Source organism: Rhipicephalus microplus, chromosome 3 (assembly GCF_043290135.1).
Source record: "Rhipicephalus microplus isolate Deutch F79 chromosome 3, USDA_Rmic, whole genome shotgun sequence".
NCBI classification, from domain to species: Eukaryota; Metazoa; Arthropoda; class Arachnida; order Ixodida; family Ixodidae; genus Rhipicephalus; species Rhipicephalus microplus.
In genome coordinates, this window is record NC_134702.1 from 279,781,050 (window position 1) to 279,801,858 (window position 20,809).

Here is a 20,809-nt window from a genome sequence, read left to right on the forward strand (position 1 = left end):
ACTTCCCTACGTAACTTTTGCGTATAACACTGCTGTTCAAAAAAGTACCGGTTTCACGCCTTTTCGCTTAGTCCACGGTCGTGACGTCACGACGATGCTCGACGCCATGCTCCTGCCCGACAACTTAGGAATATACCACACGGATGCCGCCAAATTCGCGCAGTGCGCAGAAGAGGCCCGTCAACTTGCTCGTCACCGCATTCAACGTCACCAAACCGCAGACGCGCGCCGCTACAATCTTCGCCACCGTGAAGTTATTTTTAAGCCAGGTGATGAAGTCTGGGTGTGGACCCCTATCCGACAGCGTGGACGTTCCGAAAAGCTTCTTCGCCGCTACTTCGGCCCTTACAAGGTTGTGCGACGTCTCAGTGACGTCACTTACGAGGTTCTCCCACAAGGCAATTCGAGACGTTCCCGTTTCACCCCGCAAACTGAAGTCATTCACGTTTCACGTCTCAAACCATACTTTTCGCGCTGTGAATCGCCAGAGAGTGACTGACTTTATTAGTAACTTCGCGTCTTTCTTTTTGTTTCGTCCTTTCCTTACATTTTTCCTATTTTTCTTATTTCTCTAACTTTTGTCCCCACAACCAACTACGTTATTCCGCCTTACGCCATTCATTTTGCTCGCATGCTAATTTTCACTTAATTTTCTTTTCTTTTTTTTGCCTTCATGTACAGCATCGAGACGATGCTTCTTGGGAGAGGGGGTAATGCCACCATTGATAAACGAGCCACGGTGGCTCATACGCGTTTTTGGGCGCGAAGAAGAAGAGAACATCTTCGTTGCTCTGGTTCAAGTGAACTCTTGGCTGCGGGTCTTGTTTTGTTCGTGACAATATACATTGTTTCAATGACACAAAATCGCACTTACAACGAACATCTCCGAGCGCCGCCCATTTGTTACAGCAAACGAAGTCAACGCTATGCCGACTTCCTGAGAAACCACTTTCGACTACCAATCAAGGCATCAGCGAAGTGCCCATACATTCTTATTGTTATATGCCGACCCTGCCTCCACGCCCCTCTAGTTGCGGCTCTCCAACTGCTTCTTGTTACGCACCTTTCCGTCCTTTGTCTCCCCCGCTACCTTGAGCACCCCTCATCGCCCGACGCCGCCCATGTTTTCACACTGCCATCGATCCTTCAAAGACCGATCAGCCATCTCACCTGTTTTTAATCGCTGATACTGTCATTGTCATTGCCCACCTGGAGTGACCTGACCATTTGCCAACATCGTCTGTATCTGATCGTCTGTGTTCTATTGCACAGGCGTACGCTACCCCAATCACTCTGACAATTCTCAATTCACTTTGTGTTTAGGACCTGTCCTCGCACACTTTGCACATGGCTCCACATGCCCTCCGCACGCGCGCGTAAGTGTAAAAACGGCTGTTAATTTGCGTGGTACGAATCATGAAATTTCAAAGTCGGTGAGGCCACGCAAACTCACCGGTGCAACAAAACGATTCTTTGACGACGACCCCTGATTCTTTGAACACAGCTGTGCATGCCGATCCAGGCAGGTCGTGCTTAAGCCTCTGTGCGCGCAGGCCCTCTTTCAAGTTTTTCTACGCGCGAGTTGCGCGTTTCATTTCGCGGACCTTTCAAGCAAGCTACCCGACCTGCCTTCTTCCCGCGTGTTTTAGTTTTCAAGGTCGCTTCCCCGCCGTATCCCCCCTTCTCTTCACTCTATCGCAACTCCTTGACTTTCTGTTGCAAATCTGCTCTCCTCTTTTGATCACAACTCCTTCGCTCGTCTCCACAGCTCCGCGACACCCGCCCCACTGGCTCGAAATAGGAAATTTTGTTTTCTGACTAGAAACAGGCCCAGAGCTGTACCACACATTCTGGCATGTGTGTGACATGTGCGCGTCTTGCTCGCTCTCAGTGAGCGTGTGTGGTCAGGATGGCAGACGGAAGGCCTTGCAGGCTTTTTCCTGTTACTCAACAAAACTTCGAAAGTGTGACTGCTTGGCTTGGGCCTAATTCGCGTGCTAGGTGCCGCATCGCGGAGCGCTAGCTCATAGCTGTTGACCACGTCCCGGTATTAAGCTGTGGAGATGATGAATATTTCGTGGGCAGCAGTGACGGTTGCATGCGTGCAAAACCGTTTTCGCGAGGCCGACTTCGTCAACATCAAACCCAATGCCGAGTATAAAGCTACCGAACAGGACCACTGCGGCGGCGATTTGTGGCAGCGCGTGGTCGACTCCGACATGGGAGAGCGGGTGGGACATCTGTTGCGATGGTTTCATTAAGGCCGATGATGATGCCGACACCGCAGAACTGTGCACAGATTAGGGCATTGTAAATGAAGTACGCGGCAAGAGCATTTTTGGAGGAATCGTATTGCGAGAACGACAAAACTTTGGAGCAAGCGTCTCATGCTGCTTTTGTCAAAGGCATCGGCAAAGAGTACACTGCCGTTTGAAATAAACTAAAGACAGCCCTTATTGCTACTGTTCTTCGAAACACATGCATCATGGACTATTTAGGGCAAAAAAATTTGTGTTTTCCCCCAAATTTTTTGAAAGCTGAATTTGATTTAGTACGAACTTCGGGATACAGAACGGATGCCGCGTCAGGCTAAGGCTCGTTATAAGCGTGCTCGACTGTACTAGAACTGATAAGAACGCCCCACAGTGCCCTCCACCATCTACATTCGAGTACACCATGCATATGATGCAGCCACCTCGTATAGACAGTCTACCATTTGATGACCTAGAGTCAAAGTATGAAGCAGCTTTAGCCAAGTGTGGTGCTCCAGCAAACAGGAAAGGACAAGACTTTAGAGACGCTATTTGTTATATTTGCCAACAAAAGGGTCACCTTGCTAATATATTTACTGCACCAAAGCACCCTTCTAATGACAAGCAGACAGTCCCAAAGAACCAACAGCGTGTGTTGGCCGTGTCGACAACAAGCTGCATGGATCGAAATTCCAATGCGCCATGATTACTGCTCAAGTCTGCGGAGTGGAAGAAATCAGTGAGATTCCGGACACTGACTCAAACGTCACCATTCTTGCAGAAAGCCTAGCATCAAACTTTAAAATTGAGCCATGGTACAAGCCACCTTTGCTCGTCATCGGGGGAAACTCCGTTGTTGATTGATTGATTGATATGTGGAGTTTAACGTCCCAAAACCACCATATGATTATGAGAGATGCCGTAGTGGAGGGCTCAGGAAATTTCGACCACCTGGGGTTCTTTAACGTGCACCCAAATCTGAGCACATGGGCCTACAACATTTACGCCTCCATTGGAAACGCAGCCGCCACAGCCGTGATTTGATCCTGCGACCTACGGGTCAGCAGCCAAGTACCTTAGCCACTAGACCACGGCGGCAGGCCAAAACACCGCTGTGCCTGAAGGATATGCCTTTTTAAATATTATCATTGGACCACTATCTGCAATTTTTAAAGCAGCAATCTTTGAATGAAACACCCTTCTCCTTATTCTAGGTGAAGATTGGTTTTACACAGCTCAAGTTGAACTCAACTTCAAACCTCCAAAGCTGCCTGTGATCTGCCTGTGATCTGCCTGTGATCTGCCAGCCATCTGCCAACGTTGTTGTGCAGTGCAAAGAAGAACCATTCCCACGGAAGTCAAATGCAGTGATTCTGACGTGAGCGTTGTCACGTTTTGACCCCTCGCGGTTAACAACAGAGTCTCTCCAAGTCGAGTATGAGCCTGATGAGAACCAACGTTTGTGGAGCCAGCTCCACAAAGCTGCCCTAATTCATCTCCAAACACCATGTCCCACAAGCCCAGTCTAGACAAGCTCTTCCAGCCCATTGCCTTAAGAAGTGCTAAGGTCATCACTGTTCCAGAACGCTCCTGTTCCGGAAATGCTACGCCTTCACAAAACTTTGTGCACAAGCCAGCCCTCACAGCACAGCAACAGAAATCTGCTTAGACTGTATCCCAGCGAAGCCTATGGCACAGATTTCACTACTGACTATTTACCACCTAAGAATGATGAAAAAACGGACACTAGCTGCTCACCCCTCTAAGTGCGACATAAATAGTGCACAAGAAAACAAAGCATTTGCACAGGCAGTGTCATCCGCTGATCTTCCCCCAGTGCTCCAGACTGCAAAGGTGACCTGCCACATCTCCGTCACCATCCCTAAGACATTGCAGCCCATAAAGGTCTGTGAAGAGCAACTCAACGACATCACTGTTGTAGAGCCAGCAAAGATGCTGCAGTGCAGTGAAACTGTTGCTCATTACCAACAGTGCCACAGCCAATGCCTGCTTCTGAGCTGAGCACCAGTCAGTTGCAGTCTCCATCACAGCAGTGTCCTCCGTGGAACTATTGCCTGCATACGTGCCACATCAAGTTCCTCTCTCAACTTGTTCCTTTGCATTTTGCCCACAAATTTCGAAGCCGACCCTTTCCAACGTACCTTCCAAGGTACATAAAGACTAACAGATGAAAACATGGTCAACACTGTACCCAATGCGTTGAATTTCACTTCCAAGTCTCACTTTTCACACGATGGAGAGACTCCCTCAAAGTCTGAGAAGAGTGGCACAACGTTGGGTATTTCCAACCGCAAGAAACGGCACAAGAAGCAGAAACACAAAAAGATGGGCAGATGCACAGTCCCAAGTATAGCTCCAAGAAAGCAAGCACACACACCAAACCTCTCGACAAGAAATCGACGATTTCGAGCAGTATGACAGTTAGGTCATCTGAACAGAGCAACAAGGAAGACCAGCTCCCACACGAGGTGAAACTTCCACCCTGTCCTGTCATGATTCCTACTCCAAACTCGGATGAGTCCCCTTCAGAAGACCGTGTCCCAACTCAAGACTCTATTGCCTGACCTTCTAGATGCACACACCTTAGCTACGTGTGCAGATAAAGCCTTAGCCCAACCTCCACGTCGACGACTCCAGCGTGACCGTACACAACCTCGACATTTACAGGACTATGACCTATCGACACAAGATTAGTGTGTTTTTTTTTTGCAAGTGGACTTGGACTTCTAAAGAAAGGCAGGATGCGAAATTAGCTTTTTCTTTTTCGAAGTCGACTTAAACTTCTAGGTGCGGTGGGATGTGCACGCCAACTGCAGACACAGCGGTTTTGAGACGGTCAAGCAACCCTGTATGTCGCCGCGGAGTTCCTGGTGAGCAATGGAATACGATGCTTGTATCCAGCCTATATGCAGGTCTGAGCTAGAGCACTGCACTGGCCAACTTTTTCCGCCCGAGCCCGGCCTGGCCCGAAAACATCTGGCTCCAGCTAGCCCAAGCCCAGCCCGGTGTTTTTAATTACGGCCCGTACCCGTCCCGGGCCCGTAGGGCTTGACCCGGCCCGACCCGGCCCGGCCTGTTTCAGCCAGTTAAGCGTTGAACATAAACGTGTCACTGTCTACTCTTCAGTTATTGTAGAAATACGTTTCTCACTGAAAATATATTATAGTGTGTGTTTTGAAACTTCTTTCAGGGTCACAACATTTCACTGGCATAGTATGTTCAGTTATTTACACCCGTAACACTTTTGAGAAATGTTTTCAGGGTAATAAAAAACATAATTGTAGTCATAGCTGGCTGTCTCATGTACGCAGTGCTAACCACAAAATGTTGTTTTTGCATTTCAAAAAACGATCACAAAGTATATCGCCCCCTTGAAGTGAAAAAAATATCAGGCATTTACATAGTGAGTCTACATAAATTGCATGCGAGCCACGAAAGTAACAAATCTCCGGCAAACTTCATTGAGTATGCCACACAATAAAAAACAGGCTCTAGCTATTTCTGGGAGGTATACACTAGGCTGGACAGTGTTACATAAATTAAAGCTATCGTGTTGGCGTCTCTGCTGTCTTCAACATACACTGCCTTTTCGAGCACCTTTCTTGCCCGAGTCGCCGTCACCACAGTTCCATAATCTGTCAAAGCGACCCACACCCTTTTAGTAACCGAGCCACAGTCCTCGTTGTTCCTTCAAGATTCCCATTTCGTCCTCTTCTCGTGACGGCCTTCGATCTTTGAAATTGTTATGTCCTGGTGAGAAAATCTTTGTGGAGCTTTGTTGGCGCTCAGCGCAGTGCCGTCCACAATATGGCGTGCATTCGAACACTCCAAAAACAAACAAGCCTCTGCCCCACTACCCTTATTCGTCTCTTTCGTCCGTGTCGTGCGCAAGTTTCTACATACTCCCGCCACGACAATGTCACAAATCTTTTTTAAATATTCTCGGCAGGCAGCCTTTTACAGTCCGTGTAATTTGTCCACAAATCCTCCCCACAACAAATGACACTACAATATTCACCTTACTTGCACGAGTTTAATCGAAGTGCTATAAAAATGTGTTTCAAAAGCCTCAACTTTAGTTCATGACTATCTCTCTTGAGCGATACTTCCTTATCAGAATATGAAACTCCCCACGATAAAAGGACAGAAAGCCTTCAGAGATGCGTTAGCCTCAATGACACCTCAAATGTGTGCACTACTCTAACTGGCACACGTTTAACGACTTTCACGGTGGCCTCCTCTCGCAGCCACAGGGAAAATGTCGACACTGCTGACTTGAAGCAGCTTCGATTGGAACACACTGTATTTTGGAAAGGTGTTGTAGTTGTTGATGAACCATTAAGGTTAAAACGCGTGCATGCATCAAAATTACAGCACACTTGTTTAACACGTGTGTGTCATCTTAGTGACCACAACAGTTCACATAGCCCAGCCAAAGTGCCATAAAGGCCACCGTGACGACGGCGCCGATGCATGTAACTCGCATTGAGGTGTGCGTAATGCTGATATTGCAGCAGCCATTTAGGCCAGTTGCTGTCTTCTAGAGTTGTCGCGTTGCCGGAGAGCTGAGGCCAGGAGTACCTGTCTTCAAATGCCTCTTCAAGTTGGACATAGAAAGGTACTTTTTTGCTCCGTTCTAAGAGGCGTCATACACCGCTGGGGTTCTTATCATACCTGTTTCGCCAATTACTTCTGACAGTTTATCAGCTGCAATTTTTTCCACATGTTCGTTTTTCTTGTCTGACTTCATACTTTTTTTACACAAGGTTGAACTGGTTCTTTCTCCAAAGAAATGGCAACACTGTCATAATTCTTCGCTGATGTCCTTGTTAGCGCAAATTCATCGCGACCATTTCGGAAATCGATGGGTTCATTCAACCCTCTTATGTCGATGTCTTGTTTCGGGAATGTCTTTCTAGCAATACTACTGGTATCGAGCTCCAAGACCAGTTGTGAGGAGTTAGTGAAGTTCTTCTCCTGATAGACCTCTGTTCGCAGGACGCAGATACGACTGCTCAAATACTGCCTACTTTGCTCCTCGACGGATATATGGTCCTTGGACAGTCCACTCAATTTTCGTGTTAATAGGGATTAACGCTCTGTTATTCGACACCCAACGGACTTCGCTGTCAGTTGGCATTACTTTCCGCACTCAGTCCGACCCAATCAAAAGACTTAGTGCAAAATAACAAAAAACGCCGACCAAGGTGAAATACACAAAACTTGAAAAGACGTTTCGGCTCCCCACACGAGAGCCTTGTTCACAGTGACCGCAAATGGCGTAGTGCGCTCTTCTTATGCATGTTAAACATGCATAAGAAGAGCGCACTACGTGAACAAGGCTCCCAACAAGGCTCCCGTGCGGGGAGCCTTGTTGTTATTTTGCACTATGTTTGTCCCCGACCAGACGGGATTCCGTCGGACTCTTGACTATACAATCAGAAGACTTATTGCGGGTTCGCAGGTGACGCTTGGGAAAACAACTGTATCCACCAATGGTTCAACTTCTGCAATAATGACTTCATGAAGTCAATTTGTCTTTGAAGATTTACTGAAGTCGTCGCAGATGAAAAGAATGATGGCCACTTCTATCTGTACCAATTACAGCAGTAATTACAGAAATATAAAGCAACTGACTTTTAACCAGTGTAAATCGTTGGTCGAGTCAAATAGTCGAATGAAACTTCTTCCTATGAATAGTCTATAGCCACTTTGAATTTTTTGAAAGGCGGCCCGGGGTAATCAGGGCGGAGCGATGAAATCTGGCCAATTTTGCTCACGAAACCGAAACCGGCGCACAAAACAGCGCATATACCATTCACTTTGAAAACCCGCTAATTGACAATGTAATTATTTTGAATTGTGCAAAATTTTTGTTGTTTTAATTTCTTTATTTACTGCTGTATTTAATGTTTGTACGCATCTGAAGATGCAATCCATCAAAGTAGGGGCAACGTTGCATGTAGCATGCAGATGGCTCATTTTGTAATTTGAAATAATATTGGACACATTTCTTGAAACACCCTGTATATATAACCCGGGCCTAATACGGGCCTGACTCAGGCCGGGGCCCGACCCAAAACCGAAGCTCATGAGCCCGAGCCCGGCCCGGGCCCGACCCAACAATGCCTTGCCTGGCCTGAGCCGGCCCGCGGGCTGGGCCGGGCCCGGGCTTACGGGCAGGCCCAGGCCCGTGCAGTGCTCTAGTCTCAGTTATATGTGGGCTTTTAGGGTATTAAATTGTGTATGCACGATATTGCTTTGGAAAACTTTGTGGTAGATGTAAGCATGAACATAAATACAGGTAAGGCTCATAGCAATGCTGAGGAGATAGGACCATAGGTCGGCAAAAAAAATGGAACTCACTCAGACTCACTCAAGTATATATACAGCGCTTTGGAATCACTCGGACTCACACTAACTAAAATTTTCTTCAATCGAACTCACTCAGGCTCAAACTCAGCAAAATATTGCTACCTCAGACTCTTTGGCTCGATCTGAGTACGAGTGAGTTCAAGCGAGTCAACTCACAAGTGAGTTCGCCGACTTATGCTCAGCGCGCTGCGATACTACTACTACTACAATGAACAACGAAGAAGACAAGGCGGCAGAGTGGAGGGGCTCAAAAATCAGTTGCAGCACAGGCTCCCCTTCAAGACCTGGAGATGAGAGCTTGCAAAGCCGAAAAAAGACGCCGGCAGCAAGCATAAGCAAAGGATCCAGAGGCGTCAAGGCTCGCGCAGCGGCACGGGCTCAACCACTAGCGGACTCGTAGCTGAGGGCCCACAGAGCCAAAGAGAAATGGTGACTAAGAGAAGCGGACTCTGAGCTAAGAGCCGGAAGTGGATCCTGAGGCAAGGCAGCCGTGGAAAGCTAAAAGCAAGCGCCTAAAGCGGTCGATTCCTGAGGTTGCTGCCGCCAATGTGTGGTTTAAGCACCATTTCCTGGGCTGAAGTTTTGGCCACAGCTGCAAGGTATGCTTGTGGTTGGATAAGAACTTGACCACAATCTCCACCACCAGAAACGAGCAATCCCCAACAATGCTACAGTGGGAGTGCTACAGCGGGAGCTTGAAACCACCACTTCTCGTGAAGTAGATCGGAGTGAGCACAGGGTGTGCTCTGCTTGCAAAGACTCTTTGGAGGCAGGAAAAGTCTCCGCAATGAGCGTAGATGTTTCTGTGAACATACCATTTCTATGATCGGGTGGGCAAAATGTACAGAGGTTTCCAGGTTAACCAGATTTACCTCCTGAGCTTCGCCCACTCATCATCATTCACTCAGTGATTATGGCAAAATTTTTTTCTTTCTGATGATGCTTCTAGCATCTCTCGCTCAATCACCTTTTACCTAGATTGGTGATATTGGTGAATCTTGCCTAGCATCCACACGCGCAGCAGTGCGTAGGCAAATATGCCAAGTTGTGATCCGAAGTATGATGTGTTATTGCACAAGTGTGCCATGGTGTATACTATATTGCGATGGTTTTGCAAGAATAAAGTTAGTTGCAAATGATGCTTTCTTTATTTCACCAATTCTTTTCGGTGGATCACGTGGTCTACGTTTTATGTACCATGTACCAACTAGCCTTACGAAATTTACTGAAGTACCCTCAAAGCCATAATAATATTTGGTATTCATAGAAAGAAATTCGCAGGCTACTTTAGCAACAGAATTATGTGCCGATGCCCCTTTCATTTCTGACACCAGCAACTTTGTACTGAAGGGGTTCTTAGTTCCTCTTACTACACCAAGAATAAGCTGCGTCACATAATATCAACACATATCTAGATCGTAATGAATGCCAGCAACGCACCCTCTGCAGGCTATTTTAGCAACAGAATTATGTGGCAGTGCCCCTTTCATTTCTGACACCAGCAACTTTGTACCGATGGGGTTCTTAGTCCCTCTTACTCCACCAAGAATAAGCTACATCACATAATATCGAAAGATATCTAGGTCGTAATGAATGCCAGCAACGCACCCTTTGCGGTCATAGTCCATGCGCTCGAGCCATCGTTTGAAGGTCTCCTGGTCGGCAGGTGACACATTCAACTTTTGGCCAATGGTGGACGGAGTGATACAGGACAGAGCCATGGCCTTGTCCGCTCCTGTCACTTGCTGGAAGAACTGCCGCGTGTGCACCACCACCTCACTCAGCTGCATCTGCGAATTGAGACAGCAAGTGTGGCAGATGATGAAGCCCCCAGAATGACCAAACAAGGGTCAAAAAGACATGCATTTACAAAAAAAAAGGCCACGACAGCATTGTTATCAAGATTTTACTGCAGCACACTTGAAAACCTGTTTCCACAACGTGTCACTGCAAATGGCGTTATAATAAATTTTTGCCCAATGGTGCCATATATTAGTGTGACATTATAAGTCGACGTAAAAAGTAATCTCAAGATAAAGCACAACAAATGTTTATTTGATTAACAACAGCAGCGGGAGAGCATGTCGAAGTTATGCTTGTCTGGGTAGCGAAGCAATGAGCTCTACCAAGCTTGGCAGCTCGGTTTCCTGCCTACTGCCAGTAACGCATTTCTTCGGTGATGGTGGTGCTGTTGCTTATCGGAGGCGTAATGTAGCACCAGGCCAGATGATGACGAGCTGGAGGCTGAATTGATTGATATGCAAGGCGAGTCCCCACACTAACGAAACATGTTGTGGAGGCGGCTGGTAATACATTCTTACTTAAGATATTGTAGCACCACATCAGACGAGGGCAAGACACAGAAGTACCTGACAGGATGCAGTGCCCGTTCTGTCATGTATTTTTCTAATGTAGTGCTACAATATTTTAAAATAAGAATGATGCCATAGGTACTGGCATAAAAAACTGACATGGATACCATTTATGTTAATATTCTGTTCAATGAAACATGCCTTGCAAAACCTGTTGAGACCTCCTAGCAGCTGGTGATCAGTACTCACCAACAGCTGTGGCCTGCCCAGGGCTGTCAACTTAATGGCTGCCAAGCCTGTACCTTCAGTGGCACCTAAAATGAGAAAGAGGCTGTACATTGCAATGTAGTCAAACACAAGTTATTAAACCAATAAAAAAATAAGTCAAGAAAAGCACAGGAGACATTATTATCAGGTTCTTATAACTAAAGTAGAATGATTATAACCTAAATTGAAAGAGATGAAAGTACTAATGCAAGATTGTCCTTTGGTTGTTGGTGTCTGAACCCACTGCCTTTGACTAAAGAAATAATGTCCTTGATGTTTTCCTTGGCTTCACTGTCTCTCGGTGTCATTAGTTGCGTCTAACACAAAAATGAGCACCTTGAACTCCCTTTATGATGCAGTAAAATGCAGTCACGTTATTCTGTATACAAAAAGCACAGCAGCGAGCCTAAGTTGATTAGCCAGGAGGAAGCCATACCTGCCAATTGGCATAAAATGTAGTTGCCAAAGGAGAACATATGTGTTTACTCAATCACACATTGAGCTTTCATGTGTGACAAGTAGTGGCACTGAAAGTGGTTGAAGGATATAACCATAGAGTTACAGTAAACAGTGACATGCAACGAATACAAAGCATACATGCCCACAATGGTGGAAAAAATACCTATAAAACTTCTTAAAATTTTATACCTGGGCCAAATACGCCCTTCTGAGGAATCGACCAACAAATCGCCACGTGGTAGCAACACTGACAATGGAAGCAGTCTGCATGTCCAATTTGAAACTCTTTACTTGGGCGTAAACACTGACATGCAACATGTCCAGAAACAGCAATACACACTGTACACTAGTAATGGTCCATAAACTGCCAAGCGGCAAAGCACATTGGCTTTTATACTTGTGCTAACAAAGATACCGCCATTGAAACGACCTCGCTCAAACACTCAACTTGGCGCTCATAGCAGAGAATAACATGAACACATTCTCTTGTCTCCCACTTGGCCAAAACAAAGATAAAGCAGCAATTACATTAATACACTTTCATGCAATGGCTACCAAGGATACCTAGCTTGGAAAACGTAATAGTCTCAAAGACAGTAAAGATGACATTCAGTTTTTTTTACAACCTGACTGCTCCAATGAGAAAATTGCTGTGGCTCGCCAAAGAATTTGCAAAGGACGCGAACTATCATTTTGTGTGGTCTTTCGAGGACAGCATCTTTGCAAGAAAGGAACCAAATGTATTACCGAAAGCGTCGCACTGGTATGAGGGCTTTCTAGGATCTTTCTTCCTCTTTCTTTTAGAGCATTCAGATGAGCAAGATGTTAATAAATAGTTCAGTCGCGCAACAGAAGTGTGTAGTAGGCGGTGCACAAACAAAATGAAGACAGAAAAAGTGTGACTTAGTGCGAAAGCGCGCAGACAGTCACCCAGGGTGAGCATCCCTTTTATAGCAAGAGGGCGTTTCACTCGATAGTATAGCAACGTTGCATGTGCTTCGTGCGTCAATTTGACAGAGGAAAGCATAAATATTAGCAGTAAGCTGCAGTCAACACATTTTATTTGCAGACAGTCAGCTCAGACCACACGCAGCCGAGCGTCGATGCATGTATTTGTATATGCGCTGCCGACCGCCCATCCACTTCTCCGCGATGATAGTGCTGCCACCTATAGCCCGATCTCGACGGGAATACCATTTGACGGCTGCTGGTGTTAGTGTGTTGGTGCAACTGTAAGGTTCGTTCACAAAAGTTCTCGTGGCCATTGTTCCAGCATGCTTTTCAACGCAGCGTCGCTATGCATGTGTGAGAATCATGTCATGGCACTGGTGAAAAAAAGGAAGCAGCCAGCTCTTTTTGAATTTTCAGAATAAAAGTTTCTTTGGTTTGCTAGGTCAGATCACCTATATTTTTTTTTAGATTTTACTACAACACAGTTTTCTCTTGAATTAAATTTTTTTCACCACTTTTTCAGTTTCATTGTAACGGTGTTCGAATGCATTTCTCATTTATCCGTTCTCATCTAACATACTGTCATCTAGCCTGGGGTACAAGACTGATGCCTAACGTGTTTCCTCTCTACAAAAAAGAAGATTGAAAATGATTTCCTCCCATCCAATCTCATCAGCTGATTCCCTGTATGAAACTTCAAACATAATACTGTTCTCCCGGTTCTATAAATTTTGCTTAGCAACAATGATTTTCCACCGAAATTTAGCACGATTATACTGCCTTTTCAAACAATTACTTCAACAGAAAAGTGACATATGACCTACACACTACGTCAATGAAGGGATCAAGACTAAGGACTACCTTGGATATCAAAACTATAATTAGCAAAAAATTTTGTTGTGTAATGCATACCCCCTTAATCAAGCTGGCCCATGCAAACTCATGTATGACTCGCTTGCTGGATTCCGGGCCGACCGGTAGTGCGCTCGCGCGCTCCGCGCGCTTGCGATCTCCGGCGTCAGCGTGGCTCTGGCCGACTGGGCTCGCCCTACGTCACCTTCTGCCACCGACGACCTTCGACGACAGTTTAGCTCTGACCAACTGGACTTGCTCTACGCTATCTACCGACGCCTAAAGGAGCTCTTACAGGAGTGCCCCGTCCTCGGACTCCAGTGACCGTACTCCCATCTTTCCTATCTCTTCTATCCCCTCAGTTTGTCGTCGCTCGCTCTGGCTTACCACCTCACGTCTCTTCCTCTCTTCTCCTTCTTCCGCTTTCCTACATCTTTACTCCTGCCCTTTTTATCCCTCCCATCCCTCGTGAGCTACTGTGGCGGTGTCACTCACTGAAGCAGACAATAACGGGGCTCACTTTTCTCTTCCTTTCTCTTTTGAGAATCACTTCTCAAACTCATGTATTTCTCATTTAAAAAAACATTTCAAATTACTTCTGGTGTCTCCTTCAAACCTAAAAATTTTCAGCGATGCATTATAAATAGAGGCCGGATTTATGAGCATTAAAAAAATGGGTTTTAGGTGCTAGAAATAGGGGGTGAAACCCGGTCTTAGGCCCCCAAAACCGTAAACAAACTTTCAGAAAATTTAAATTTTCAAAGAATTACGAGTGGGATTTGTGTCTACGAAGGGAAAGAAAATAGAAATGTTGTAGTTAATGGTGGCACCAAGGCGCTAATGGTTTAGCACAGCCATGCAATTTTTTCTCCCGCCGGTTTGCTGAACATGAGGTTTCTCCTTTTGTAGTCCAGCATAGTGACTTAAAGGCCAACTCTGGCGATTTTACGAGGTCAGTGGATCTCAATGAAATTCACTGGGTACATTCATTTGCATGTTTGCACCATTCATGCCAAATCGCAAGTTTGAGAGTTTCGCTGATTTTTTTCAAGTGAATTTCGTAGCTTGCCTCGAAACGCTCATTTTGCTTGCCAGGATTAATGGCAACATTGTGTGTGTGATGTTGAGTTTTGACTGGTGGAAGTGACGAACTGGTGTGCCATTGCAGGATCTGCTTGTCTGTAATGGATCGTGTGGGTTTGGCCGACGCTTACTTGGTTGAGCATGCAATTTCATTTTCCGTGTTGGTGGGCGTGCGATAGGTGCCAAGTGGTGTTGCGTTGTGAGTCACACACGATTCACCATATATTCACCATAACAACGTAAGCATTTCAGCCGATCACTGCAAATAGATGGATAAACGGATTGATATGGCTGTACCTTTTAGATCGGGCAGTGGCTAACGCCACCAAGCCGTAGTACTTAGTGAATCAAAAACTAGATTTATTTTTGTTTTCCTTTGAATAGTGAGGTTGAGGACTCGTACTTTGCAGTGAAGCGTTTAATTTTCACTCGTGCCTTGACTTAGCCACCAATCAGATAAACTCCTTCTAGTTGATTCTACCCGCTTAAAGCCTATTTTGCCCTCCCTGTCCCTAAACCCCAGTGCTTTGAAAAACTCTGCGCCATCATCCTGAACTATAGGGTGAAGCCCTTTACAGAACATTATCAAGTGTTCGGAAGTTTCCTCTTCCTCTCTACACGCACTGCATACCGTTTCTACCCCTTCGTATTTGGCCCCATATGTCTTGGTTCGCAATACTCCCGTCCTGACCTCAAACAGTAGAGAACTACCCCGAGTATTATTATAGAACCTTTCCTTGGCAACTTCCTGCTTAAAAGTTCAATAGATCTCTAGTGCGGACTTCCTAATCATGCCAATTCTCCACATATTCGTCTCAGTTTCCTTCCCCTTCTTCTTAACCGATAATTCTTTTTGGTTTGGCTCCCTCCTGTTTTCGAAGTATTTACAAGTCAATTTTTTGGTTTGCTTCCTCCATTTCGTATCGACATTCTTCATGTGCAAGTAGCTGAATACCTTCCTAGCCCAACGCTCCTCCCCCCTTTCTCTGCCCCTCCGTGGTGGTCTAGTGGCTAAGGTACTCGGCTGCTGACCCGCAGGTCGCGGGTTCAAATCCCGGCTGCGGCGGCTGCATTTCCGATGGAGGCGGAAATGTTGTAGGCCCGTGGGCTCAGATTTGGGTGCACGTTAAAGAACGCCAGGTGGTCAAAATTTCCGGAGTCCTCCACTACGGCGTCTCTCATAATCATATGGTGGTTTTGGGACGTTAAACCCCACATATCAATCAATCCCCCCCTTTCTCTCAATCGCTTCTCAAATTTTATTTTGCTGCTAGCTTCCCTGCTCTCAAATGATGTCCATCCCATATCACCTTGAACTCCCTGATTTGGTGTATTCCCGTGAGCTCCTAAGGCAAGCCTACCTATTCCACGTTGCTTAATTTCTAATCTTGCTTGAACTTGTGATCTCATGCACAAGACCGCATTGCGGAACGTCATACCAGGAACCATGACCCCATTCCATATTCCTCTCACAACCTCATACCTATTGTAATTCCAAAGTGCCCTGTTTTTCATCACCGCTGCATTCCTGTTACCTTTAGCCGTCACGTATATTTCGTGTTCCCTTTGGTACTCGGCCCCATTGCTTATCCATACGCCCAGATATTTGTATTTATCTCTTATCTGTAGCGTCACCTCCTGTATTCTAAGCTCACTACCTTCATTATCATTAAAAATCATGACTGCTGATTTTTCCTTACTGAATCTGAAATCTAACCTATTTCCCTCATTACCGCAGATGTCCATCAACCTCTGCAAATCTTCCTTGTTGTCGGCCATTAGCACTATATCATCTGCATACATCAATGCTGGTAGTGCCTGTTCATTAAGTTGATTGATATGTGGGGTTTAACGTCCCAAAAGTGCCATATGATTATGTGAGACGCCGTAGTGGAGGGCTCCGGAAATTTCGACCACTTGGGGTTCTTTAACGTGCACCCAAATTTGAGCACACGGGCCTACAACATTTCCGCCTCCATCGGAAACACAGCCGCCACAGCCGGGATTTGATCCTGCGACCTGCGGGTCAGCAGCCGAGTACCTTAGCCACTAGACCACCACGGCGGGGCTGTTCATTAAGTTTTTCTTCTTTGACGAAAGAGAGGTTGAAGCCCAGTCCACTTCCCTTTAATTTGGTTTCGAATCCTTGTAGGTACATCATGAATAACAAGGGTGACACAGGACACCCCTGCCTACGCCCCCGTTTTACCTCTGCATGCTTAGATACCTGTTTTTCCCACTTTATAACTGCCTTGTTACCTTTATAGATATCCTTTAAAAGATTAATGACTCCATCTTCTACACCTAGTGTGTGCAGTATTTCCCACAAGTCCTCTTGAACCACGCTATCGTATGCTCCCTTTATATCCAAAAATGCTAGCCAAAGGGGCCTGTGTTTCTTTTCTGCTATTTCAATGCACTGCGTCAGAAAGAACAGATTGTCTTCCACCCTCCTGTGTTTCCGAAACCCATTCTGCAGTTCCCCCAGCACCCCCTCATCCTCTATACATGCCTGCAGTCTTTCCCTTATAATCTGCATCGCCAGCCTGTAGGCCACTGATATCACTGTTATAGGACGGTAGTTGTTTATGTCAGCTTTGACCCCTTTCTTTTATAGATCATGCTCATTCTGCTAAGTTTCTATCTATCGGGGACTTCACCATCGATTATTATCTTGCTCAGTGCCTCTCTCAAAGCCTGCTTAGACTTCGGACCGGATGACTTTATCAGCCTATTTGGAATGCCATGTGGGCCTGTTGATGTACTACTAGGAACCCTCTTCTCAGCCCTTTCCCACTCTCGATGTGAAAATGGAGCCGTTGCGCCACTTGATTCATCTTTGTCTATTGTGGTGCATAAAGCACTTCTTTGTTGAAATTTTCCTGTCACCCTTGTTCTTATATATTCAATAGCTTCGTCCCCTTCTAGCCTAGCACCTTGAGTTGTAGTCATAAACCTCTGCTCTAGGCTTGTCTCATTTCTTAGGGAGTTGAGATGGTTCTGAAATTTCGCAGCTTCCTTTTTTTCTTTTTTATGTACTTCTGCCAGCCACTGAGCACCTTTTCTTCTAATCTTTTCATTGATCAGGAGGGATGCTTCTCTTTTATCACTTAGAAAGATGTCCCATTTTCTTTCAACATCATCTGTTGTTGTCCCATTTTCTTTCAACATCATCACCCTGCTGCTTAGCATGCCTGTGTTCCCTAGAGGCTTTCTGACATTTTGCTATGGCTCTCTTAACTTCCTCATTCCACCAACTCTTGGGTTTGTGTCTTCGTTTCCGGGGTGACTTGTCACATGCCTTAGCAAGCTCTAGCTCAAACAGCCTAATTAGATTCGTGTATGTCCACACTGTTTTATTATCCTCATTGATTACTTTATCCTCAGTGATTACTTTCTCAATTTGTTTAGTAGCTATTTCTATTTGTTTTTCTGAATAAAACTTTTCCTGTAGTTGCTCATCTTGTCTCCTTCCCACGTTCACTGCTCTTCCAAAATTAGCTTTATACGTTTGTGATCACTACCCAGACTTCTGGAGCCACCTTCATCTATGTGCATTCCCCTGAGCTTACCATACATCCTATGTGACATCAGTGCGTAATCTATCGTCGACTGCAGCCTTCCTACCTCCCATGTTATTTGCCCTTCAAGCTTCTCGGTACTGTTGCAAATAATCAAATCATGTTTTTCACACATATCCATAATCATTTTGCCTCTTGGGTCAGTATACCCATCTATATTTTCTATGTACACATTCATATCTCCTAGTATAGTTACCTCGCGCTCTCCTCCTAACTCCTCAATGTCCTTTGATATACACTCTACCACTGCCTGGTTTTCCTCTCTGGCCTTTGCTCCCATCCACAAGTACACAAAACCAAGGAGTGTCATTTGCCCTGCGTCTTTCCCTTTTAGCCATAAATGTTCCTTGCACTCCTGCTTGACCCTTTGCTAGTATGTACTTTTTATGAATGAATGCCCCAATACCACAACCCCTTTCTGCTGCCTTCTGTTCTATTACAATATTCCCACGAGTAGTCTGGATTGTTAAGAGGTTGTTCCATATCCCTAAGATGTGTTTTTACAAAACCGTATTCCATCGGCCTTTCCACTCTTAGCTGTTCTTCTATCTCTTCCCACTTCCGCTTGTTCCCGCCACCCTGCATGTTAATATACCCTATGTCTGAATTAGCTCGGCGCTCATGGCTACGTCTATTTCTGCCCCGGACTCTACCTATCTTAGATACTGGTGCCACTTTGGAATCTTATCTGTCCATACTACCTGTCAAAGAGTCTCCCTGGTTGTTTTCCTCGTTACTAGCTATCCTGCACCCCTCCAAAAAAGCTACTGCGTGTCCTTGAAGTCGCCAACCCACCTCATGACCCAGCCGCCCATCGTAGTGAATTCCGTCTCGTTGAAAACCACCCCACCTATGCACCTCTCTGTTTATTTTCACCACCTCAAAGCCTTTCTCTTGACTCATCCGCCATACCTCTTGGTTTGCGTTGACAACTGCTGTTCGCAGGTTGCCGTCACGCACCGGTACCTCCGGTATCGTGCATATCACTACCTGTACTTGAGAAGAAGTGGCACGCATGCCATCGACACCTTTCGCCAGTGTGGTCGCTAGCCCAGCTATATTCATTGAGACATCATTTAAACTGCCTGAAATTATCATGAGGTTTCGTCTAACAGCTGTAGTTTTGAGTTTTATGCTCGCTTGCCTCATGACTGCTTCCATCTTTCGTCCTGAGAACGTCCCTACTGCAACCCTCTCTTTGATTGCTTCTGCGCATCGATTTAAATTCGAGTCCCCAGCGATTATCACATGCTGTGACTTTTTAGCTGAAGCGTCCTGCACCGAGGGTTATACTTGCAACTGTAAAGCCGGCTGCCTTGTCCCCTCCCCCGCCCCACCACTACTTCGCTAAGCTGGGCCTTGCGACCATTGAGCCGGCTGAACCTGTTTTTTCCAAACTTGCTAGCTCTTTCCCATCCGCCGTTCTGGTTGCCGGTGCCCTACTGTTCTCTCCATTGGCCGCTCCTTCGTTTACCTTGGCTAGTGCTTTCTCAACGGACTTCAGCCTTTCTCCCATTGCCCTAGTTTTTTCTTGCACTGTGTCAACGCAGTCTTCAGCTCGTTGATTCTCAACAGCAGTTCCCTCTAGGCAACCATCGTTTTCTACATTTTTTTTCTCGACCTCACACTGCCTACAGTTCGCGTCAGCCTCCTCTCCATTTGTTTATTTGCTTCTGCACTTGGGCCCATTTTCAAACTCACTCCGCATCCTGAACACTTTACAGCCTTTTTAACCGTGTCTTTATGGCACCCATTGTCTTTATGACTTGTCTCACTCAATAATTACAAAACACGATCTCTGCCCTACGAAAAAGAGAAAGTGTAAGCTCTACTACAAAAATTTGCGTGTACTATGTACGTGCACCTCCCCCACGGGGTGGCTAAAGAAAAACACAAAGAAACAAACACACACGCACAACCTAGTAAATACCTGGTGACTGACCCCTTGAAAAGCCGTATAATGTAATAAGTGCTATAAAGATTTTAACTGCTGCCTTATAACCATAAAGGCAAGCTCAAGACATGCAAAACCACTTATCTGCGCAGTCGACCGGGAGCTCTCAAAAAACACGTCCATCCACCGTGCCAGTCTGAACTGAACTGAAATGGCGTCGACAAGTAGTGCCATTTGGCGGGCATTATGTGCAATCAGGCAGGTTCCGGCAGCGTCAGGCAAATCTTTACGTCACGCGTAGAAGCATATCTGTTGGGTTTCTGTTTCGCTATTGCAGTTTTTCAGTAATAAAAAAACATTTTCAAAATTTTTGAGCATTTCAGTTATCGGGCACGTGAGAAGAGTGTCTAAGGAACATGAAAGCACCATCATCCTGACATGATCGAAAAATCGCCGGAGTTGGCCTTTAAGTGTCCAGTGTCGAACAAACACGCTCCTGGGTCTCTTTCTTTTTGTTTTGGTATGGCTGAGAAGGGTAACCCAGAAGGAAATACCCAGAGCACTAATAGGCCTAATGATCGTTTCCTTTACCTCGTATTAACTTGGTCTATCCGCACAGGGTCAACTTCTCTCTTCTGTCTTTTCAATACCCTCAAGGGCCCTTTACTAGATTTGAAAATTTAGAGCAGGCAAGAGGAACTGTGCGCTCGCAATCTCATCTGCTAAGATTTGCAATGTTACGCACCCCAAAAGGGGGTGAAA

The 20,809-nt window shown here is 45.8% G+C and overlaps 1 protein-coding gene across 3 annotated transcripts in view; it reads right to left on the minus strand.

Annotated features, from left to right (window-relative positions):
• Positions 1-20,809, minus strand: part of slgA (proline dehydrogenase slgA) — a 351,644-nt gene that overhangs the window by 120,751 nt on the left and 210,084 nt on the right. For all 3 annotated transcript variants that reach the window (XM_037419347.2, XM_075891047.1, XM_037419352.2), the window contains exons 5-6: positions 11,210-11,274; positions 10,257-10,438 (exon numbers count right to left, since the gene is read on the minus strand). In XM_037419347.2, the coding sequence (XP_037275244.1) occupies positions 10,257-10,438; positions 11,210-11,274 (247 nt within the window). The remainder of the gene's footprint in view (positions 1-10,256; positions 10,439-11,209; positions 11,275-20,809) is intronic.